Raw genomic sequence first — 25,458 nt, 5'->3', positions numbered from 1 at the left:
ATGCCAAAGTCTTGAGACCGGATGAAGGCAGGTTAGGGTTCCCGACCTGCTTTGCATTAGTGTTGGCCCAGCAGACCTCTAAAATGAGGAGAACCAGACAGGGCCAAACATGGCGTAGTGGACAGAGCCCGGGCCTGGGAGGCAGAAGGTCATGGGTTCTAATCCCAGCTCCGCCCCTTGTCTGTGTGACCTTGGGCAAGTCACTTCATTTCTCTGGGCCTCAGTAACCCCAACTGGAAAACAAGGATTGAGGCTGTGAGCCCCACGTGGGACAGGGACTGTGTCCAACTCAATTTGCTTGTATCCACCCCAGCGCTTAGTACGGTGCCTGGAACATAGTAAGCACTTAACTATCACAATTACTATTATTGCTAATTAGTTTCATTAGAAATGTACTGCTGTTTGTCTCAAGGTATGCATCGATCACACCTGAAGCTAGGATGCTGTATCATCTGTATGTACAGAAACTCTGTATTGCTTCAAGTTGAGCTGATTTTGATTAGTAGAGGAAACTCTGCCTGTCAATCACTACTCTCTAATTGTAGCTATATTGTTTTCTTGTACTTTCCCAAGGCTTTAATCAATCAATCAATCGTATTTATTGAGCGCTTACTGTGTGCAGAGCACTGTACTAAGTGCTTGGGAAGTACAAGTTGGCAACATATAGAGACAGTCCCTAACCAACAGTGGGCTCACAATCTAGAAGGGGGAGACAGAGAACAAAACCAAACATACTAACAAAATAAAATAAATAGAATAGATATGTATAGATATTTATAGATATTTAATAGATATATTTAATAGTTTGTATAATATATAATATACTATTATATATATTATAATATATAATATACTATTATATATATTATAATATATAATTATATTATATATTATTTAATTTAATATATTTAATAGATATTTAATACACTGCTCTGCACACAGTAAGCACTCAATAAATACCATTGGCTGACTAGTGCTAGAAGAAGCTCTAGTAGTAAGAAACTTATCTTTGATATACCCTTTGGAACACAACGCAGAGTCTGGGAAGTTTTATTTGAATGTGTGTTTGAAAAAGATCATACCTGCGGGTATCCACCATTTATTTTGAGAATGTGGGGGTTAGGGGGGTGAGCATGGGGGATGCAGGCTTGGGGTAGGGCTTTGAGGGGGCAATATGGGGGCAGAGGAAAAAGAAGGTGGGAGGAGGAAAAGAAGGAGAATAGGTGTGAAAAGGGTTAGGGAGAAGGATGGGCTGGTCAAGGGATACCTGAGACCGCTCTCTGAATTTTATTGTGGTCATTTCCTTGGTGGCTTTGTGACCCAGGCTTATCTGTCCTTTTTGATGAGAGACTCCCATATCAAGCTCTGAGGCCTCTGGACTAATTTCTCATCGTCCCACCGTACTTCCCCCACTACTGTCCCTTAGGCCCTTGGGTCCGAACTCTATCAATCAGTGGTATTTATTGAGCGCTTATTGTAAGCAGAGCACTGTTCTAAGCCTTGGAAGAATACATTACATCATCATCAATCGTATTTATTGAGCACTTACTATGTGCAGAGCACTGTACTAATCGCTTGGGAAGTACAAATTGGCAACATATAGAGATAGTCCCTACCCAACAGTGGGCTCACAGTCTAAAAGGGGGAGACAGAGAACAAAACCAAACATACTAACAAAATAAAATAAATAGAATAGATATGTACAAATAAAATAAATAAATAAATAAATAGAGTAAAGAATATGTACAAACATATATACATATATACAGGTGCTGTGGGGAAGAGAAGGAGGTAAGATGGGGGGGGATGGAGAGGGGGATGAGGGGGAGAGGAAGGAAGGGGCTCAGTCTGGGAAGGCCTCCTGGAGTAGGTGATCTCTCAGTAGGGCCTTGAAGGGAGGAAGAGAGCTAGCTTGGCGGATGGGCAGAGGGAGGGCATTCCAGGCCCGAGGGATGACGTGGGCCAGGGGTCGATGGTGGGACAGGCGAGAACGAGGTACGGTGAGGAGATTAGCGGCAGAGGAGCGGAGGGTGTGGGGTGGACTGGAGAAGGAGAGAAGGGAGGTGAGGTAGGAGGGGGCGAGGTGATGGAGAGCCTTGAAGCCCAGGGTGAGGAGTTTCTGCCTGATGCACAGATTGATTGGTAGCCACTGGAGATTTTTGAGGAGGGGAGTAACATGCCCAGAGCGTTTCTGGACAAAGATAATCCGGGCAGCAGCATGAAGTATGGATTGAAGTGGAGAGAGACACGAGGATGGGAGATCAGAGAGAAGGCTGATGCAGTAGTCCAGACGGGATAGGATGAGAGCTTGAATGAGCAGGGTAGCGGTTGGGATGGAGAGGAAAGGGCAGATCTTGGCAATGTTGTGGAGCTGAGACCGGCAGGTTTTGGTCACGGCTTGGATGTGAGGGGTGAATGAGAGAGCGGAGTCAAGGATGACACCAAGGTTGCGGGCTTGTGAGACGGGAAGGATGGTAGTGCCGTCAACAGAGATGGGAAAGTCAGGGAGAGGGCAAGGTTTGGGAGGGAAGACAAGGAGTTCAGTCTTCAACATGTTGAGCTTTAGATGACGGGCAGACATCCAAATGGAGATGTCCTGAAGGCAGGAGGAGATGCGAGCCTGGAGAGAGGGGGAGAGAGCAGGGGCAGAGATGTAGATCTGGGTGTCGTCAGTGTAGAGATGATAGTTGAAGCCGTGGGAGCGAATGAGGTCACCAAGGGAGTGCGTGTAGATCGAGAACAGAAGGGGACCAAGCACTGAACCTTGGGGAACCCCCACAGTGAGAGAATGGGAGGGGGAGGAGGAGCCTGCAAAAGAGACTAAGAACGACCGGAGAGGTAAGAGGAGAACCAGGGGAGGACGGCGTCTGTGAAGCCAAGGTCAGATAGCGTGTTGAGAAGAAGGGGGTGGTCCAAAGTGTCAAAGGCAGCTGAGAGGTCAAGGAGGATTAGGACAGAGTAGGAGCCGTTGGATTTGGCAAGCAGGAGGTCATTGGTGACCTTTGAGAGGGCAGTTTCCGTGGAATGTAGGGGACGGAAGCCAGACTGGAGGGGGTCGAGGAGAGAGTTGTTGTTGAGGAATTCTAGGCAGCGAGTGTGGACAACTCGTTCAAGGAGTTTGGAAAGGAATGGTAGGAGGGATATGGGACGATAACTAGAAGGTGAGGTGGGGTCAAGAGAGGGTTTTTTTAGGATGGGAGAGACATGGGCATGTTTGAAGGCAGAGGGGAAGGAACCAGTGGAGAGTGAGCGGTTGAAGATGGAAGTTAAGGAGGGGAGAAGGGATGGAGCGAGAGATTTCATGAGATGAGAGGGCATCTCATCTACATCAGGAATGGTAGACACATTTCCTGCCCATAAGTCTAGCGGGGGAGGACAGACATTAAAATAAATTCTGGATATCAATCAATTGCATGTGTTGAGCACTTATTGTGTGCAGAGCACTGTGCTAAGCACCTGGGAGAGTACAAAATAACAGCGTTCATCCAGTCAGTGGTATTTATTGAGCGCTTACTGTGCAGAGCATTGTATTAAGTGCTTGGGAGAGAACAATATAGCAGACACATTCCCTGCCCACAAGGAGCTTCCAGTCTAGAGGGGGAGACAGAGTTGGTAGACATTTTCCCTGCCCTCAAGGAATTGGCAATCTAGAGGGGAGAGAAGGATATTAATAAGAATATCTGTAAGCTTGTTATGGGCAGGGAATGTGTCTACCAATTCTGTTACATTGTGATCTCCCAAGTGTTTAGTACAGTGCCCTGCACACAGTAAACGCTCCATAAATACAATTGATTGTTTACAGACATGTAGGTAAGTGCTTCGGGGCTGAGGTTGGGGTGAATATCAAGCTCTTAAAGGGCAAGTCACTTTACTTCTCTGTGCCAGTTACCTCATCCGTAAAATGGGGATTAAGACTGTGAGCCCCAGGTGGGACAACCTAATCACCTTGTATCCCCCCAGTGCCTAGAACAGTGCTTTGCACATAGTAAGCATTTAACAAATGCCATCATTATTATTGTTATTATTATTACATATCCACGGGCATAGGTGACGCAGAAGGGAGTAGGGGAAATGACGGCTTAGTTGGAGATGAAGTTTTGGAGGAGATGTGACTTCAGTAAGGCTTTGAAGGCGGGGAGAGTGGTGGTCTATCAAATCTGAAGGGGGAGGGAGGCAGGACACGGGCAAGGTGTCAGTGGTGAGATAGATGAGATTGAGAGACAACCAGTAGGTCGGCTTTGAGGAGTGAAGCATGGGCTGGGTTGTAGGAGAGTAGAGAGGGAGAGGCAATGGAGTGCTTTAAAGCCGATGAGTTTCTTATTTGATGTGGAGGTGGATGGGCAACCATCGGAAGTTCCTGAAGAGTGGGGAGAAGTGCACGGAATGTTGTTTTTTTTAAAAAGTGATCTGGGTGGCAGAGGAAAGTAAGGACTGGAATGGGGAGAAACTGGAGGTCGGCAAAGAGGCTGATAAAGCAGTGATCAAGGCGAGGTACGGTGAGAACTTGGATCAGCATAGGTGTGGCTCGGATGGAGAAGGAATGGTGGATTTTAGCGACGTCATGAAGGTCAAACTGGTAGAACCGGGGGTCGTATGGGAGAGATGATTTGCCCTCGTACTGAAGCTCTGCAGGGATAGGGTGATAGTAAGATTTTTGGATGTGGGGGAGAATGACTGATAAGCCAAAAGCAGCTCTGATGATCCCTTCTGCATTTTGTCTTGCTAAAGATTTGCCTCTGTTTCCGGTTGCTAGATTTTTCTACCTATGGGACCAACCAGTTATTTCAGGATCGTGATCCGTTCCCAAGCCAAATGGCACCCCCGCTTAACACCAGGCTGATCAGTCTGTCAGTTTGTAAGGGGTAGGGGACCCATCCATTAATTCTGGTGGATTGTACTCTCCCAAGTGTTTAATACGGTGCTCTGCAACCAGGAGGCTCAATAAATCCCATCGATTGATCGATTCTGCTGCTGTCGCCTCCCAGCTCTCCACTGCTATGCCGCTTCGGCTTAGGGTTTGAGCCTCATTGGATCTTTCCAAGTTTCTTTGGCCCTCCAGGCCGGTCATCCCTCCATTTCAGCTCACCGTAGAGCAGCTGTATCCTGCTGTTTGATAATCTGGCTCACGTGTTCAGCCTGGCAGATGGATATTGGGATGAGCATTGCTTTGGGGCTGGTTGGCTCCTCATACCTCAGGAGGCTGTTGGGGACCCTGTCTTGCTGTTTCATATTAAGTAGTCATCTCCTCCAAGAGGTCTTCCCTGACTAAAACTGTCATTTCCCCTTTTCCCACTCCCTTCTGCGCTGCTTTGACTTGCTCCCTCTGTTCACCTCCCCGAACCAGCCCTGAAGCACTCGTATACATAGCTGTAATTTATTTATGTATATTAATGTGTGTCCCCCCTCTAGACCGTAAATTCATTGTGGGCGGGGAATGCATCTACCTATTGTATTATACTCTCCCAAGCGCTTAGTACAGTGCTCTGCACACAGTAAGTGCTCAATAAATGCAGTTGATTGATTTATTACAAGGAGGTTACATAGTTGGAATTGCTCTAAAAGTCTGCTGGAGCACAGCTGAATCGTATAATCATTGCAGGTGGCTTAATGAATATCATATTCATATATCAATCCTTTGGACTGTAAGCTCGTTGTGGGCAGGGATTGTACTCTTCCAAGTGCTGAGTACATTGCTCTGAATACAGTAAGCACTCAGTGAGTCTGAGTGATTGATCAACATTGTAAGCGCTGAACTTGGAGCTCACAGTCTTCATCTCTGTTTTACAGATGAGGGAGCTGAGGCCCAAGAAAGTGAAGTGACCTGACCAAGGTCACGCTGCAGACAAGTGTACCTTCCAAGTGCTTAGTACAGTGCTCTGCACACATTAAGTGCTCAATAAATACGACTGAATGAATGAATGAAGTGGCAGAACCGGGATTAGAACCCGGGTCCTTATGACTCCCAGGCCCAGGCTCTCTCCACTAGGCCATCCTGCTCTCCCTTTTGACTCATCTCAGCTTTAGGTTATCAGTTTCCTTTGACCCTCAAGTGACCCCGAGTCCCATTCCACCCAGGCTCAAAACTGAGCCCAGGACTGGTTTGCTCTGGCATTTTACCTTTCCCTGTGGCATTGAAGTTGGGTGATACCTTGGTTTGTGTAAAGCGCTTTTATTTTCAGAGCGCTGTCACATTACACATCTCACTTTGACCCTCCCCACAACCCCGAGAGGTAGATAGAAAGACAGGTGTCATTACTCCCCTTTAACAGATGATGAAACCGAAGTTCAGAAAGGTTAAGTGATTTGCCCGCTGTCACAGAGCAGGCTGTTGGCGAGGCTCAGACTCGAACCCGGGTTCTCCGGCTTGCAGAAGGATGTCCTCCCGCTCCATCCCGCCACCTCCACTCCGCTCTGGATTCACCTCGTGGTCCCAAGGCTCGTTACGAGAAAGCAGCAGGGCCCTGCTAGCAGCGCTGGCACCCTGCTCAGCCTGAAGCTCCTGCTGCCCGCTTAGTGGCCGCGGTGCCAGGAAACAGTTGCCAACGGCTCGGGGTTTGAGCCGGCACCAGGCCGGCTGGGCTGCTCCATTCCCCCCGGCCTCCTCTCTCCCTCCTGTGCAGAGGAACGGGGCCCAAACGGCCGGCTCAAAGTCACCATGGCCTGCTTCCACTTCCATCTGGCCCAGACCGCTGATCTCCCCGCCCAGGACACTGTGCTGGGCGTCAATCGGGAGAGCCAACGATCGTATTTATCGAGTGCTTGCTGTGTGCAGAGCGCTGTGCTAAACACGTGGAAGAGTACAGTAAAACAGAGTTGGGGGACACATTCCCTGTCCACAACGAGTCTAGAGGGGGAGACCGGCATTGATAGAAATTTAAAAATGACGGTTATGGATGTAAGTGCTGTGGGGCTGAGGGCGGGGTGGAAAAAGGGTGCGAATCCAAGGGAAGGGTGATGCAGAAGTGGGAAAAAGGAAATGAGGGCATAGTCAGGAAGGCCTCTTGGAGGAGGTGTGCTTCTGATAAGGCTTTGAAGTGGGGGGAGAGCGATTGTCTGTTGGCTGACCCTCCTTCTAGACTGTGAGCCCGTCATGGGCAGGGATTGTCCCTGTTGTTGCATTGTTGCTGAATTAGTACAGTGCTCTGCACACAGTAAGCACTCAATAAATACGACTGAATGAATGAAGAGGGAGGGCGTCTGTGGCCAGTGGCAGAAGAGTCCCACTTGTAGGAGTGTGGCGCACCGATCTGATGCCTCTGTTTTGGTTTCCTCCAGAAAATCAAAGACTCCAGCTTTGACGACTGGAAGAACATCCGAGGCCCCCGGCCATGGGAAGACCCCAATCTCCTCCAGGGCCGGACTGCTGAAAGTCTGAGGGCCAAGCCAGCCTGAGCGTGCTCGCCCGGGTCATCCACCCTGCCGTCCAAACGCCAACGATCCCATCTCCCTCTGCTTTGTCCCACATTGATGGCAGAGGAAAGTCAGCCTGAAAGGGATGGCCAGCCTCACCAGGGGAATTGTCCCAAAGCCAAGTGGCTTCTAACCCTCTACCAACTGGAAACAGCTTTTTGAACAAGCAGATTATGCACCTTAATTTTCAATAAAAATCTCTGGGACAGCGATAATAAAGTTTGGCCCCTCTCTTCATTTGCTTTGACCACCGCTGGTGCTGGGAAGCAGCATGGCCTAGTGGTAAGAGTCAGAGGTCCTGGGTTGTAGTCTCGGCTCCGCCACTTGTCTGCTGGGTGACCTTGGGCAAGTCACTTCACGTCCCTGCGCCACAGTTCCCTCATCTGGAGAATGGGGATTCAATCCCTGTTCTCTCTCCTACTTTGACGGTAAGCCCCATTTATGACCTGATGAACTTGTACCTGATGATTGTATGATTGTACATGTGTGAACCTGATGCTTTGCACTTCCCAAGCGCTTAGTACAGTGCTCTGCATACAGTAAGCACTCAGTAAATACGATTGAATGAATGAACATGTATCTACCCCAGCGCTTCGTGCCGTGCTTGGCACAGAGTAAGTGCTTAACAAATACCACAATCATTTTTATAATGATATTTGTATAGGAGTTTAGAGGTGAAACCTGGGTGGTCCCAATCTAATAATAACAATAATATTAATAATAATGATGATGATGATAATAATAGTACTTAAGCGCTTACTGAAGGCCAAGCACTTTCTAATCCCTGGAGAAGATACAAGTTAATTAAATTGGACACAGTCCCTGTCCCACATGGGGCTCACAGTCTTATTCCTCATTTTCCAGATGAGGTAACTGAGGCCCAGAGAAGTGAAGTGACATCCCCAAGGTCACAATGCAGATAAGTGGCACAGTCCAGATTAGAACTCAGGTCCTTCTGACTCCCAGGCCCATGCTCTATCCACTAGGCCAGACAATCTGCTTCCTGAAGAGGTGAGCAACGGTTCCAGTTATGAAGAACTGCAGAAAGCAGCGAGGAACCAACCAGGTCTAGGGATGCTGCTTGAAAGAGTTCCCTGGTGGTTCATTCCTCCAGCCTCACTCTGTATGCTAATTGTTCATTCAATTGTATTTATTGAGCACTTACTGTGAGCAGAGCACTGAACTAAGCGCTTGGGAAAGTACAATAAGCAAGAAACAGTGACGTTACCTGCCCAAAACGAACTTAGTTGACGAGGGATGTGTTAACAGCATTCTTGGGGCTGTAGGCCGAATTGTAGAATTCACTGATAGGCTGGAAATCTCTCAGTAGAACATCTCGGTTTGATAATAGAAATAGATCATGCACACATGCGCCTTCTATGCACTGAGAAATAGCGTGGCCCTAGCGGAAAGAGCACAGTCTGGGTTCTTGTCCCAGCTCCCCGACTTGGCTGTCTTGTGACATGGGGCTAGTCACTTATAATAATAATAATAATAATAATAATAATGTTAGTGTTTGTTAAGCACTTACTATGTGCCAGGCACTGTTCTAAGCGCTGGGGTACCTACCCCAGTACAAGGTAATCAGGTTGTCCCACGTGGGGTTCACAGTCTTCATCCCCATTTTACGGATGAGGTAACTGAGACCCAGAGAAGTTAAGTGACTTGCCCAAGGTCACACAGCTCACAAGCAGCGGAGCTGGGATTAGAACCCATGACCTCTGACTCCCAAGCCCGTGCTCTTTCGATTAAGCCACGCTGCTTCTGTGTTTTGGTTTCCTCCCCTGTAAAATAATAATAATAATAATAATTGTGGTATTTGTTGAACACTTACGATGTGCCAGGCACTGTACTAAGTGCTGGGGTGGATACAAGCAAATTGGGTTTGACACAGTCCCTGTCCCACGTGGGGCTCAGACTCAAGCCTCATTTTACAGATGAGGTCATCACTGAGACCCGGAGAAGTGAAGTGACATGCCCAAGGTCACACAGAAGACAAATGGCAGAGGTGGAATTAGAACCCATGACCTTCTGACTCCCAGGCCTGTGCTCTATCCATTAGGCCATGCTGCTTCTCTTTTCTCCCCCATACTTAGACAGTGAGCCCCATGTGGGACAGGGACGGTGTCCAACCTGATGATTGTTTCCACCCAGTGCTTAGTACAGTGCTTGGCACATAGTAAGCGCTTAAATATTGATATCATCATCATCATCATGGTCTTTTTTCCATTTGTAATACAGTTGAGGTTCCCCCAAAATAGATTTTTGCTTGAAAAAATGTGGATTTACCTTACACTGTATCATGGATAATAATATTAATAATTGTATTTCTTAAATGCCTGCTTGGTGCCAATAACTGTGCTAATGTTACAAATCAGGAAGCTGAGGAACAGAAAAGTTATTCACTCCACCTTCAGCCCCACAGCACTTATGTCTATACCTTAATTTATTTATATTAATGTCTGTCTCCCCCTCTAGACTGTAAGCTCCTTGTGGACAAGGAATATGTCTACCAACTCTGTTGTACTCTCCCAAGGGCTTAGTACAGTGCTCTGCACACAGTAAGCACTTGATAAATACCATTGATTGATTGATTGGTTGTTTGAAGTAAGATGCCCAGGGCTACCCAGCAGTCAAGTGGCAAAGCTGGGATTAGAACAGTGCTCTGCACACAGTAAGTGCTTAATAAATACTTTTGGATGAATGAACCCAGGGCCACAATACAATTGATTAACAGATTAAATATTAACAAATATTTTCCAAAGCACTAGTTCCTGTTGCCCCTTTCAGAATCGCACCTGCAGAGTTTCCAGTCTCGGCTACAGGAGGGAGAGTCGAGCAGAGGCCTACCCATTCCATTCCTAGCTTGGCCAGTGGCTAGCTAGTGGAAGGCAATCTGCTACAAGTCAAAAATCCCCTGGGCAGCAGCAGCATGGGAGAGAAGAAGAAGAAGGCAATGGAAGAAGGCAATGGTAAACCACTTCCATATTTTTCCCAAGAAAACTGTGGACCCACTACCGGAATGATTGCTGATGGAGGCGGGGTGTTCTGGGAGAGATGTGTCCATGGAGTTGCTATGGGTCGGAGATGACTCAACGGCATAAGACAAATTCCTGTTGTGGGGAATTTCCCAAAGGTAGGATGGGGGTCCTGGGGACATAGAGCGATGACCAGGCCAGACTGTATCGTGCACCCGATTTGGGGCTTTTCGTGCAGCAGTAGAGGGGGGTTGTGGGGAGGGGGCCAGTGAATAAAGGGAGCAAGTCAGGGTGACGCGGAAGGGAGTGGGAGAAAAGGAAGTGGGCTGGCAAAGTGTGCTTCCAGAGCAGATGCTTATTTCAGACAACTTGTGTTCCAAGGAAATCCCTTCGACAAATACATTCACCCACACATTCCCTGTCCCTCCCACCTTCCTTTAAAGGGGTTCCAGTGCAGAATTTAAAGGGAAGCATGGTGGCCTAGTGGATAGAGCATGGGCCTGGGAGGCAGGAGGACCTGGGTTCTAATTCCGGCCCTGCCACTTTTCTTCTGGGTGACCTTGGGAAAGTCACTGTACGTCTCTGGGCCTCACTGACCTCATCTGTAAAATGGGGATTAAGACTGTGAGCCCCACATTGGACATAGACTGTGTCCAACCTCATTATTTTGTGTCTGCCCCAGCGCTAAGTACAGAGCCTGGCATGTAGTAAGCACTTAACAAATACCATTCTGGCACTTAGTACAATGTAAGGCACATAGTAAGCACTTAATAAATACCATAATTGTTAATTATTATATTTTAAAAACTAAAGCACTCAAGCCTTTAACAATAAAATGAAGCCCTTCTTCACACAGTGCTTTCAGACACCCCTAATCCCCCAAACCACCCGCCTTTTTTTCTTTTTAAATTATGAACTAGAGATTGCTCCCTGGGAAAAGCAGGGAGAACTGACAGTTTTAAATGAGAAATGTCTCCGGGGGTGTTCCTTCTGATGAAAAATAAGTCAAGTATGTATTAGAGAGATGGACAGGGAAAATCCTTGATTTCTTTCCCTAGTGGCATTGGCATAAAGGCTGTTCCTTTTCTCCAGGCACACACAGGGATCTGGAAAGAGATTATCAGGACAAATTGATGCTAAGCAAGTGCTGGGGGGGACTGTTCCCGCTGTGCAGAGGATTATGGGCCTCAAGGCCAGATTTTCAGAGAAATTAGGCTGATATAGTAGAAAAGAGAGAAGCAGCATGGTCTGGTAGCCAGAGCATGGGCCCAAGAGTCAGAAGGACCTGTTCTTAAAGCCAGGTCCGCCCCTAATCTGCTGTGTGACCTTGGGCAAGTCACTTCACTGCTCTGGGCCTCAGTTTCCTCATCTGTAAAATGGGATTAAGACTGTAAACCCTACGTGGGACAGAGACTATGTTCAATCTGATGATCGCACATCTACCCCAATGCTTAGAACTGTGCCTGGTACATTCATTCATTCATTCAATTATATTTGTTGAGCGCTTACTGTGGGCAGAGCACTATACTAAGCACTTGGAAAGTACAATTCGTCAACAGGTAGCGACAATCCCTACCCAAAAATGGGCTCACAGTCTAAGCACTTAACCAATACCACAATTATTATGATTATCATTGTTATCATTATCATTATTATCATTAAGGATCAAAAGGTTGTTAAGGGCAGGGGCCGTGTCTGCTGATTCTGTTGTATTGTACTCTCTTAAGTGCTTAGTATGGTGCTCTGCACATAGTAAGCATTCAATAAATACCATTGGTGGATTGATTAAAAATGAAAGTTCCGCAGAGGCTCACTGTATCTGCTAACAAGAACAGGGCAGTGGGGCCCTGCTAAAAATGAATTGAACAGGTGGCCCAGCCTTTAAAATATTTGTGAATATTTGTTGGGAGGCTCCGAACCCAGTTTGCAGCTGAGCGTGCTGTGGCATGGGAAGAACGTGACTGGATCCTGGACACAGAACTAAAATCTCAGAGGCTACAGTTTAGAACCTCAGTTCTTAATCTCACTTAAATCCTTGTGACTCCCACTTTCGGGCTCTAACCACTAATGATAATAATAATAATAATGGCATTTATTAAGTGCTTACTATGTGCAAAGCACCGTTCTAAGCGCTGGGGAGGTTACAAAGTGATCAGGTTGTCCCATGGGGGACTCACAGTCTTAATCCCCATTTTACAGATGAGGGAATTGAGGCACTACATGCTCATACTCTGGCATCTCTTTTGCCGGGTGCCTTGGTACTCTTATCTGGAAAACTGGCAGTTCCATCTATCCTTCCCTCTTTGAGCCAACAGCTCTACTCCTCAGTGCCAGGGAATGATGCTTCATCAGGAATGGATGGGGGATTCATTCATTCAATCGTATTTATTAAGCACTTACTGTGTGGGATACTCATAGTGAAATATTAATAGGTCCCAAAGTTTCAGGATTTTTTTAAAGTTAATTAATACATTAATGGTATTTATTGAGTTCTTACCATGTGCTGAGCACTGTACTAAGCACTTGGGAGAGCCCTATACAGCAGAACCACTTGGCTTCTCTGGGCCTTAGTTCCCTCATCTGTAAGATGGGGATTGAGACTGTGAGCCTCGTATGGGACGGGGGACCATGTCCAACCTGATTAGCTTATATCTACCCCAGCGCTTAGAACAGTCCTCGAAACATAGTAAGTGCTCAACAAATACTATTCTTATTATTCGAGATTATTATCATTATTATTATTATTATTTTTCAAGAAGCAGCATTGCTCAGTGGAAGGAGCCCGGACTTTGGAGTCAGAGGCCATGGGTTCAAATTCCGGCTCCGCCAATTGTCAGCTGTGTGACGTTGGGCAAGTCACTTAACTTCTCTGTGCCTCAGTTCCCTCATCTGTAAAATGGGGATTAGGATTGTGAGCCCCCGTGGGACAACCTAGCCCATTGTTGGGTAGGGACCGTCTATATATGTTGCCAACTTGTACTCCCCAAACGTTTAGTACAATGCTCTGCACAAAGTAAGCTCTCAATAAATACGATTGAATGAATGAATGAATGAATGAATGAATTAGCAGGCATGCTCCTGCCCATAATGAGTTAAGCGCTTATGATGAGTCAAGCACTGTACTAAGCTTAGAGTAGACACAGGCTAATCACGTATGTCCCTGCCCCCCATGGGGCTTACAGTCTTAATCACCGTTTTACAGATGAGGGAACTGGGACCCAGAGAAGTGAAGTGACTTGACCAAGGTTTCACAGTAGACATATGGCGGATCCAGGTTTAGAACCCAGGTCCTCCTGACTCTCAGGCCCATCCTCTATCCATTAGGCCATGCTGCTTCACATTTGTGAAGCACTTTGAGCCGTTGGCTAAGCTCATTTTTAGACTGTAAGCTCATTGTGGGCAGGGAACGGATCTCCCAACTCTGTGAGTGCTCAATAAATACAAGTAATTGATTAAATGATAATTAATTGTGGTATTTTTAAGTGTTTACAATATGCCAAGCACTGGGGTAGATACAAGATAATCAGATTACACATAGTCCCCACACCTCCTCCCCCCCCCCCCCCCCCCCCAGAGAAGGCTCACTGTCTAAGAGGAAATTAGAACAGGAATTTCATTCCCATTTTATAGATGATGAAACTGAGGTCCAAAGAAGTTATGTGACACATCCAGGGTCATTCCTTTGCTGTTTCCACTAGGCCTTCCCCTGGTCCTCTGCTAGCACTTACCCTGTGCCAAGCACTGGGGAAGATACAGGATGCAATCAGATTGGAAACAATTCCTGGTCTAAATAATAATAATAATTATAATAGTAATAATTGTGGTACTTGTTAAGTGCTTACTATGGGCCAGGCACTGTTCTAAGACATTCAGATGGACACAGTTTCTATCCCACCTGGGGTCACAGTCATAATCCCCATTTTACAGATGAAGGAGCTGAGGCACAGAGATGTGAAGTGACTCGCCCAAGTTCACACAACAGACAAGTGGCAGAGCTGGGATTAGAACCCAGGCCCTTCTGACTCCTAGGCCGGTGGTCTATCCACTGGACCACACTGCCTTTTGGGGGAGCTCGTAGTCTAAGGAGGAGGGGGAACAGGCATTGAATCTCTATTTTACAGATGAGGAAACTGAGGCCAACACATGGGGTTCATAATCTAAGGAGGAGGGAGAACAGGTACTGAGTCCCCATTTTACAGAAGAGGAAACCAAGGCCTAGAGAAAGTACATGGCTTGCTCTGGGTAACGAACCAGGCAAATTCATTCATTCATTCAGTCAGTCAGTCAGTCAGTCACATTTATTGAATGCTTACTGTGTGCAGAGCAATGTACTAAGCACTTGGGAGAGTACAATGTAACAATAAACAGACCCATTCCCTGCCCACAACGAGCCTACGGTCTAGAGGGGGAAACCCTCATTAGTATAAATGAATTAATGACAGATATGTACATAAGTACCCTGGGGCTGGGAGGGGGGAAGAACCAAGGTGAGAAGCAGTGTGGCTCAGTGGAAAGAGCATGGGCTTTGGAGTCAGAGGTCAAGGGTTCAAATCCTGGCTCCGCCAATTGTCAGCTCTGTGACTTTGGGCAAGTCACTTCACTTCTCTGTGCTTCAGTTACCTCATCTGTAAAATGGGGATTAAGACTGTGAGCGTCCCGTGGGACAACCTGATCACCTTGTAACCTCCCCAGCACTTAAAACAGTGCTTTGCACATAGTAAGCACTTAATAAATGCCATCATTATTTATTATTATTAAGAGAGCAAGTCAGGGTAACGCAGAAGGGATGGGAGAAGAGGAAAGGGGGGATTAATCAGGGAAAGCCTCATGGAGGAGATGTGCTTTCAGTAAGGTTTGATTGGGGGAAAGAGTAATTGTCAGATTTGAGGAGGGAGGGCATTCCAGAACAGAGGCAGGATGTGGGCAAGGGGTTGGCAGGGAGATGGATGAGATTGAGGTACATGAGAAGGTTAGCATTAGAGGAGTAAAGAGTGTGGGCTGGGTTATAGTAGGAGAGCAGCGAGGTGAGATAGGATGGGGCAAGGCGATTGGCTGCTTTAAAGCCAATAGTGAGGAGTTTTTGTTTGCTGTAGAGGTGGATGGTGGATAGAGGTGGAACTAGAGTTCCCTGAGGAGTGGGGAGACATGTCCTGAACGTTTTTGTAGAACAATGATCTGGGCAGCGGAGTGAAGTATGGACTCGAGTGGGGAGGCTGGGAGGTCAGCAAGGAGGCTGATAGGGTAATCCAGGTGGGACAGGATAAGTGATTGGATCGGCATGGTAGCAATTTGGATGGAGAGGAAAAGGCAGATTTTAGCGATGTTGTGAAAGTGGGACTGACTGGATTTAGTGATGGATTGAATATGTGGGTTGAATGAGTGAAAGAGAGAGGATCCCCTTCTATTCTCAATCTACACTCACTCCTTTGGTGAACCCATTCGGTCCCAAGGCTTCAACTATCATCTCTATGTGGGTGATACCCAAATCTGTATCTCCTTCCCTGTTCTTTCTCCTTCCCTCCAGGCTCATATCTTCTCCTGCCTTCAGGACATCTCCACCTGGATGTCCTCCCACCACCTAAAACTCAACATGTACAAAACTCCTTATCTTCCCTCCCAAGCCCTGCCCTCTCCCTGACTTTCCCGTCGCTGTGGATGGCACGACCATGCTTCCCATCTCACAAGCTTGCAACCTTGGTATCATCCTTGACTCCGCTCTCTCATTCACCCCACACATCCAATCCGTCATCCAAACCTGCCGGTCTCCCCTTCACAACATCGCCAAGATCTGTCCTTTCCTCTCCATCCAAACTGCTACCTTGTTAGTACAATCACTCATCATATCCTGACTGGATTACTGCATCAGCCTCCTTTCTGATCGCCCATCCTCCTTGTCTCTCCCCACTTCAGTCCATACTTCACTCTGCTGCCTGGATTATCTTTCTACAGAAACGCTCAGGGCATGTCACTCTCCTCCTCAAAAATCTCCAGTGGTTGCCTCTCCACCTTTATATCAAGCAAAAACTCTTCACTTTTGGCTTCAAAGTTCTCCATCCCCATGCCCCCTCTTACCTCACCTCCCTCTCTCCTTCTACTGCCCAGCCCACACACTCCGATTCTCTGCTGCTAACCTTCTCACTGTGCCTCATTCTCACCTGTCCCACCACTGACCCCTGGCCCGCATCCTACCCCTGGCCTGGAATGCCCTCCCTCCTGACATCTGCTGAACTAGCACACTTTCCCGCTTCAAAGCCCTCCTGAGAGCTCAGCTCTTCTAGGAGGTCTTCCCAGACTGAGCCCCCCCTTTCCTCTGCTCCTCTTCCCCTCCCCATCACCCCAACTCCCTCCCTCTGCCCTGTCCCTCTCCCCGCCCCATAGCACTTGTATATATATATATATATATATATATGTGTTTATATATACATATCTATTATGCTATTTATTTTATTAATGATGTGTAAGAATCTATAATTTCATTTATTTATATTGATGCTATTGATGCTTGTCAACTTGTTTGTTTTGCTGCTGTCTCCCCCCTTCTAGATTGAGAACCCATTGTTGGTACGGATTGTTTCTATCTGTTTCCAAATTGTCCTTTCCAAGCGCTTAGTACAGTGCTCTGCACACAGTAAGTGCTCAATAAATAAGATTGACTGACTGACTGAATGAATGAGCCAAGGTTACGGCTTGTTCATTCATTCATTCAATCGTATTTGTTGAGCGCTTATTGTGTGCAGAGCACTGTACTAAGCGCTTGGGAAGTACAAATCAGCAACATATTGAGACGGTCCCTACCCAACAACGGGCTCGTAGTCTAGAAGGGGAGGCAGATAACAAAACAAAACAAGTAGACAGGTGTCAATACCATCAGAATAAATAGAATTGAGACAGGAAGAATGGTGGTACCGTCTACAGAGATGGGAAAGTCAGGGGGAGGGTTTGGGTGGGAAGATGAGAATTTCTATTTTGTACATGTTACGCTTGAGGTGACTGGAGGACATCCAAGTAGAGATGTTTTGGAAAAAAATGCATGACTGCAGCGAGGGAGAGAGATCAGGGCTGGAGATGTAGATTAGGGTTATCATCTGCATAGAAGTGGGAGGTGAAGCCATGGGAGTGAATGAGTTCTCCAAGGGAGTGGGTGTAGATGGAGAACAGAAGGGGATCCAGAGTGGCAACAAGGGGATTAAAACCCAGCTCTCCTCTGCCCCAGTCCTTTGTCAGGAAGTAAAAAAGGGAAGGACCAGAATAATTTCCTGGGATAAGAAGAGATCTGCCTCAGTGTGGGCATGGAGCATCCATCTCTTCCTCAGGAAGGAAGAGAAATAGTGTGGCCTAATGGATCGAGCACAGGCCTGGAAGTCAGAAGGACCTGGGTTCTAATCCCAGCTCTGCCCCTTGTCTGCTGTGATACCTTGGGCAAGTCACTTCACTTCTCTGGGCCTCTGTTATGTCTCTGTAAAATGGGGATTAAGACTGTGAACCCCATGGGTAGATGTGTCCAACCTGATTAGCTTGTATCTGCCCCAGGGCTTAGTACAGTGGCTGGCACATAGTAAGCGCTCAACAAATACCAAAAAATGAAATAATCGTGGACTGTCCAGATACCTCAGTAGGTTGTTGTACAGGGAATGTGCTCTGGTCAAGGTTCCAACCGCCGGCCACTGAGGCCAAAGCTATTTCCTTTTGGCACTCAGACATTTACAAAAATGTTTCTTTTCCCCTCTCTGGATGTCTTTACTTTGTCGGAAGAGCCACGGTCAGGCAGCCCAACTCTGCCTGTGAATGCTGAATTGAAGCAGCTGTCTTTCAGCCTGAGAACAAACAGCCCCTTCTTGTGAGGGGAATGAACTCTTTCAGGACACTGGGGTATTCTGAATCAAACCTCTGGTCCAGAAACTGAGCATCTCCTTTCTGCGATCCAAAGGTAGAAGCAGTCCTTCCTACTGGGAAGGACTCAGGCCTGGCTTTAATCCCATTTCTTCTGCTTCAATCAGTGGTATTTATTGAGTGCTTCCTATATGCAGAGCGCTATATTAAGAGCTTGGGAGAGTACAGCAGAGTTTGTAGGCACATTCCCTACCCACAAGGAGATTACAGTATAATAATAATTACTATATAATTATTAATTAATAATAATAATTGTGGTATTTGTTAAGCGCTTACTATGTGCCAGGCACTGTACTAAGCACTGTGGTGAATATTATTGTTATTATGGTATTGGGTAAGTGCTTCTTATGCACCAAGCACTACACTAAGCGCTGGGGTGAATATTATTTTTGTTGTGGTATTTGTTAAGTGCTTATTATGTATCAAGCACTACACTAAGCGCTGGGATAGATACAAATTAATCAGGTCCCAATGGGGCTCAGTCTAAGTAGGAGGGAGAGCGGGTATTAAATCCCCATTTTGCAGATGAGGGAAATGAGGCACAGAGAAATCAAATGACTTGCCCAAAGTCCCACAGCAGGTGAGGGGAAGGGCCTGCATTAAAAACCCAGGTCCTCTTACTTCCAGGCCTGTGCTCTTTCCACTAGGCCATGCTGCTTCTCCAAAGTTTAGCTACTGTATCGCCTTGGACCAGTCACTAAATTTCTCTATGCCTCGGTTTCCTCATCTGTAAAATGTGCCTCTTCTTCTTCCCCCTTAGATGGTGAGCCCTGAGTGGGACAGGGGCTGTGTCTGATCTGTTTGCATTTTATCTGCCCCAGCACTTGGGACAGAGCAAACTTCAACCACTACCACAGTCATTATTATCCACGCCCCACATGCACCCTCTTCTCTCCTGCCATCGGCTTGGGGGTTGTCTGGGAACCTAACCAAAAGTCCTTTGGGAGTCAGGGGATCAGCTGTTTTCAATCAATGGTATCTATTGAATGTTCACTGTGTCCAGAGCACTGTAGTAAGCGCTTGCTAAAGTACAATACAGCTGAGTGGGTAGACATGTTCCCTGCCCGTGAGAAGCTGCAGTCTGGAGGGGGAGATGGACATGAGTAGAAATAAATGAAGGACAGCTCTGGACATAAGTGTGCGTGGGGCTGTCGGAGGGGCGGGTTTAGGTTTTGGACTTAGGTTTGGGTTTAGGACTGAAAGGCTGCAGCTCAGCCTGGAAGCACCAGAGGGTGTCTGAGCTGCTCTAGTAGTAATGATGGCATTTATTAAGTGCTTACTATGTGCAAAGCACTGTTCTAAGTGCTGGGGAGGTTACAAGGTGATCAGGTTGACCCATGGGGCGCTCACAGTCTTAATCCCCATTTTACAGATGAGGGAACTGAGGCCCAGAGAAGTGAAGTGACTTGCCCAAAGTCACACAGCTGACAATTGGTGGAGCTGGGATGTGAACCCGTGACCTCTGACTCCAAAGCCCGGGCTCTTTCCAGGGCTGCATCTCCCACCCTGAATGGGAAGAGGAGAGAGAAAAGGCGTCTTGAAAGGTTGCCTGCCTCATCTGAGAGACAACCACTCTTCCCTGCTTCATAGCCCTTCTGAAATGGTGTCTCCCCCTGGAGGCCTTCCCAGATTAACCTCTCAACTCCCCATCCTCCTCCCTGCCAACAGCCTCTACAACCCTCCTGCCTCATAAGCACTTAGTACAGTGCTCTGCACACAGTAAGCACTCAATAAATATGATAGAATGAATGAATGAATCTAAGTGCTTGATGACTCAGCCCTTCCACTACTACTATTATTTACACTCTTTTGCTCCCTCCTACTTGTCTTTTGCTTACTATCTGTATCACCCCACCCCACCCCCAGATTGTATAGTCCTTGAGGGCAGGGAATATGTCTATTCACTCTCTTTTCCTCTCCCAAACACTTAGTACAGTGCTGGGCACAGCGTGACTGCTCTATACATACTATTGATTGATTGATTGATTGATTGATTGATCGATCATCCAAGCCCCAAGTAGGTTCACAGAGGACCAGGCTAACTAGAGAGCCTCAGTCTAGTAGTGAAAAACAAACCAACCAATCAACCAATCAATGGTATTTATTGAGCACTTACTCTGTGCAGAGCACCATGCTAAGCACTTGGAAAAGTCCAGTGCAACAGAGTTGGTAGACACAGCCCCTGCCAGTAGTGAGCACCTTGCCCACCACTTTGCCCCCTCCTACCTCAACTCACTACTCTCCTTCTACAATTCAACCTTCACACTTCGGTCTTCTAATACTAACCTTCTCACTGTACCTCTATCTCACTTATCTCATGGCCAAGCCCTAGCCCACATCCTGCCTCTGGCCTGGAACTCCCTCCCTTCTGAAATCTGACAATGACTCTCCCCGGCTTCAAAGCCTCATTGAAGGCACATCTCCTTCAAGAGGCTTTCCCACACTAAGCCCCTCCTTCCCTCTCCTCCCACTTCCTTCTGTGTTACCCTGACTTGCTACCTTTGTTCTTCCCCCTTCCCAGCCCCACAGCACTCTGGTATATATCTGTCATTTATTCGTTTGTATTGATGTCCGTCTCCCCCACTCTAGACTGTAAGCTCGTTGTGGTCAGGGAATGTGTCCGTTTATTGTTATATTGTACTCCCCGAAGTGCTTAGTACAGTGCTCTGCACACATTAAGCACTCAATAAATACAATTGAAAGACTGAATGAAAGGAGCTTATAATCTGCAGGACTCAAAGAAAGTCATCGGTTCATGAGCTATCAGGATATTCAATGACAATGAGAAGAACGCTTGTCTCAAAGCTTTCTGAGTCATTCATTCATTCAATCGTATTTATTGAGCGCTCACTGTACTAAGAGCTTGGGAAGTACAAGTCGGCAACATATAGAGACGGTCCCTACCCATCCCAGAGGTCTTCAAGAAGGACACCTGGAGATCCTGCAACAGAATAATAAAGCCCAGGCCTGGGAGTCAGAAGCTGCCTTCGACACTGTGGACCACCCCCTTCTCCTCAACACGCTATCTGACCTTGGCTTCACAGACTCCGTCCTCTCCTGGTTCTCCTCTTATCTCTCCAGTCGTTCATTCTCAGTCTCTTTTGCAGGCTCCTCCTCCCCCTCCCATCCCCTTACTGTGGGGGTTCCCCAAGGTTCAGTGCTTGGTCCCCTTCTGTTCTCGATCTACACGCACTCCCTTGGTGACCTCATTCGCTCCCACGGCTTCAACTATCATCTCTACGCTGATGACACCCAGATCTACATCTCTGCCCCTGCTCTCCAGGCTCGCATCTCCTCCTGCCTTCAGGACATCTCCATCTGGATGTCTGCCCGCCACTTAAAATTCAACATGTCCAAGACTGAACTCCTTGTCTTCCCTCCCAAACCCTGCCCTCTCCCTGACTTTCCCATCTCTGTTGACGGCACTACCATCCTTCCCGTCTCACAAGCCCGCAACCTTGGTGTCATCCTTGACTCTGCTCTCTCGTTCACCCCTCACATCCAAGCCGTCACCAAAACCTGCCGGTCTCAGCTCCGCAACATTGCCAAGATCTGCCCTTTCCTCTCCATCCACACCACTACCCTTCTCATTCAAGCTCTCATCCTATCCCATCTGGACTACTGCATCAGCCTTCTCTCTGATCTCCCATCCTTGTGTCTCTCCCCACTTCAATCCATACTTCATGCTGCTGCCCGGATTGTCTTTGTCCAGAAACGCTCTGGGCATGTTACTCCCCTCCTGAAAAATCTCCAGTGGCTACCAATCAATCTGTGCATCAGGCAGAAACTCCTCACCCTGGGCTTCAAGGCTCTCCATCACCTCGCCCCCTCCTACCTCACCTCCCTTCTCTCCTTCTCCAGTCCACCCCGCACCCTCCGCTCCTCTGCCGCTAATCTCCTCACCGTACCTAGTTCTCACCTGTCCCGCCATCGACCCCTGGCCCACGTCATCCCTCGGGCCTGGAATGCCCTCCCTCTGCCCATCCGCCAAGCTAGCTCTCTTCCTCCCTTCAAGGCCCTACTGAGAGCTCACCTCCTCCAGGAGGCCTTCCCAGACTGAGCCCCTTCCTTCCTCTCCCCCTCGTCCCCCTCTCCATCCCCCATCTTACCTCCTTCTCTTCCCCACAGCACCTGTATATATGTATATATGTTTGTACATATTTGTTACTCTATTTATTTATTTATTTTACTTGTACATATCTATTCTATTTTATTTTGTTAGTATGTTTGGTTTTGTTCTCTGTCTCCCGCTTTTAGACTGTGAGCCCACTGTTGGGTAGGGACTGTCTCTATATGTTGCCAACTTGTACTTCCGAAGCGCTTAATACAGTGCTCTGCACACAGTAAGCGCTCAATAAATACGATTGATGATGATGATGATGATGACCTCTCCCCCTTCTAGACTGTGAGCCCACTGTTGGGTAGGGACTGTCTCTATATGTTGCCAACTTGTACTTCCCAAGCACTTAGTACAGTGCTCTGCACACAGTATGCGCTCAATAAATACGATTGATTGATTGATTGATTGATTGATTGATTGACCTGGGTTCTAATTCCAACTCTGGCACTTGTTTGCTGTGTGACCCTGGGTAAATCACTTCACTTCTCTGGGTCTCAGTTACCTCATCTGTAAAATGGGGATTAAAACCGTGAGCCCTATGGGGAAAGGGACTGTGTCCGACCTGATTAGTTCATATCTACCCCAGGGCTTAGAACAGTATGCGGCACACAGTAATCACAGAACAGATACAATAAAAAAAATAGTGCTTTCCATTTGTCAAGCACTGAGCTAAATGCTGGGTTAGATACAATATCATCAGGTCAGACAAAGTCCCTGTCCACACAGGGCTCACGGTCTAAGTAGGAGGGAGGGAAGCAGCACGGCTTACTGGAAAGAGCCTGGGCTTTGGAGTCAGAGGTCATCGGTTCAAATCCCAGCTTCACCACTTGTCAGCTGTGAGACTTTGAGCAAGTCACTTCACTTCTCTGTGCCTCAGTTACCTCACCTGTAAAGTGGGGATTAAGACTGTGAGCCCCACATGGGACAACCTGATCACCTTGTAACCTCCCCAGCGCTTAGAACAGTGCTTTGTATATAGTAAGCGCTTAATAAATGCCATCATTATTATTATTATTATTGCTGAATCCCCATTCCACAGATGAGGCATTTTGCAGAGAATTTGTAATTTGTCCGAGTCCTCACAGCAGGGAAGTGGCAGAGCCAGGATTAGAAGCAAGTCGTCTAACTCTCAGGCTCCGTGTTCTTTCCACTAGGTCACGTGTAGTCACGAATGCCTTCGCATCTCAAGGCAGACACCAATCAGGAGAAAGTGATCAGGTAAAGTGACAGGGAAACTCACAGTCTATGTACGTATATATAAACTGCATGCAGTTCCTGTGAGCTTCCATCCAGTCTGAAGGGAGAGCTGGCTGGCATTAGGAAAGCAGGAGGAAGAGACCTTATTTATTTTGTTGTTATTTTATACTACCCTGGTTCTTCCCCTTTCCCAGCCCCACAGCACTCTGGTACATATTTGTCATTTATTTGTTTGTATTGATGTCCCCACTCTAGACTGTAAACTCGTTGTGGGCACGGAATGTGTCCATTTATTGTTGTATTGTACTCTCCCCAGTGCTTAGTACAGTGCTCTGCACACATTAAGCACTCAATAAATACAATTGAAAGAATGAATAAAAGGAGCTTATAGTAAGTGCTTACTATGTGCCAAGCATTGTACTAACTGCTGGGATAGAGACAAGGTATTCAGGTTGGATACAGTCCCTGCCCCATGTGGGGCTCACAGTCTTCATCCCCATTTTCCAGATGAGGTAACTGAGGCCCAGAGAAGTGAAGTGACTTGCCTAAGGGCACACAGCAGATACGTGGCAGAGTGGGGATTAGAACCCAGGTCCTTCTGCCTCCCAAGCCTGGGCTCTTTCCACTAGGCCGTGCCCATCTCCCACCCTGGCAGCTGGAGAGAGAAGCGGTCCCCAGCAGGTTGCTCTGTGTGAATTGCTGCCCCTTGGAAACTGGGAAGAACAGCAGCAGTGGTGGCGGCAGAAGCAGTGGTGGCAGCCAATTCGGCACCAGGATGATCAGTAGCTCCCCGTGGCTTTCATTGATGTCACAGGGAAAAAAGTGTCTGGTGAAATTCTGTATGGATGAATGAGGCCTCTCTCCATCTCCCTCCTTCTCTCTTTCTCCACTCTCACTCTTTCTCTCCTCATACTCTCCCTGTCCCTCCTCTCTTTCTCCATTCTCTCCCCCCTCACTCTTTCTTTCTCTCCCCTCTCTCCCTCTCTCTCTGCATCTCACTCTCTCACCCCACTCCTTCTCCCTCCTCACTTACCCTCTCCAATCTCTACCCTTCTCACGCCTTTTCACCCTCTCCCTCTTCCACTTTTTCTCTCCACTCTCTCCCCCTCTTTCCCCACTCTTTCCCTCCTTTCTCTCTCCACTCCCTCCGCCTCTCACACTCTCTCCACTCTCTCCCCCTCACTCTTTTTTCTCCTCACTCTCTTGTTCTTTGTTTCCACTCTTTCCCTCTCCCTTCTTTTTTTCTTTCTCCACTCCCTCCCCCTCTTGCTCTTTCTTTCTCTCCCTGCTCATTCCCTCTTTCTCCGCAGTCTCCCCCTTCACTCTTTCTCTCCCCACTCTTGCCCTCCACTCTACCCCCTCACTCTTTCTTTCTCTCCTCCCTCTCTCCCTTTCCCTCCTTCTCTTTCTCTCCCCAGTTTCTCTCCCTCTCTTCCCTTCTCTTTTTATGATATCTGTTAAGTGCTTACTATGCATCAAACACTGTTCTAAGTGCTGGGGTAGATACCTATATGCGACCAATGTCTTCTCTCCCTGCTCTTTTCTTCTTTCTTTACTTCTCTCTCCCTCTTTCTCCCCCTTCTCTCTTTCTCCCTCTCTCTCTCTTGCTGTCTCTCTCAACACCACTGACTGAATCTATCTACAAGAAAATAATAGAGGCAATTCTAGTAAACAATTTCATTTCCTGTGGTTCTATTTGAAGCTAATGTAGCAGGCTGCTAGTAATTTAAACAAGAATCCACTAGGAACCTGCCATGTTTTAATAAGCGCATCCACTCCTTGAAACAGCCCACGCAGTTGGTCCACAGCAGTGTGTTGGACTTGGCCCATCCAAGTGGACTCGGATGGGCAGTAACCCTGATC

General features: G+C 47.3%; 1 protein-coding gene across 1 annotated transcript in view; it reads left to right on the top strand.

Moving 5' to 3' along the window:
- Positions 1 to 7,625, top strand: part of LOC119944515 (cytochrome c oxidase assembly protein COX16 homolog, mitochondrial-like) — a 54,367-nt gene extending 46,742 nt beyond the window's left edge. Inside the window, exon 4 of the mRNA XM_038765464.1 lies at positions 7,276 to 7,625. Within this exon, the coding sequence (XP_038621392.1) occupies positions 7,276 to 7,392 (117 nt within the window). The 3' untranslated portion in view covers positions 7,393 to 7,625. The remainder of the gene's footprint in view (positions 1 to 7,275) is intronic.
- Positions 7,626 to 25,458: the final 17,833 nt, after the last annotated feature.

The sequence above is a fragment of the Tachyglossus aculeatus genome, chromosome 23 (assembly GCF_015852505.1).
Source record: "Tachyglossus aculeatus isolate mTacAcu1 chromosome 23, mTacAcu1.pri, whole genome shotgun sequence".
Taxonomy (NCBI): domain Eukaryota; kingdom Metazoa; phylum Chordata; class Mammalia; order Monotremata; family Tachyglossidae; genus Tachyglossus; species Tachyglossus aculeatus.
This window is presented reverse-complemented; position numbering and strand designations above follow the sequence as displayed.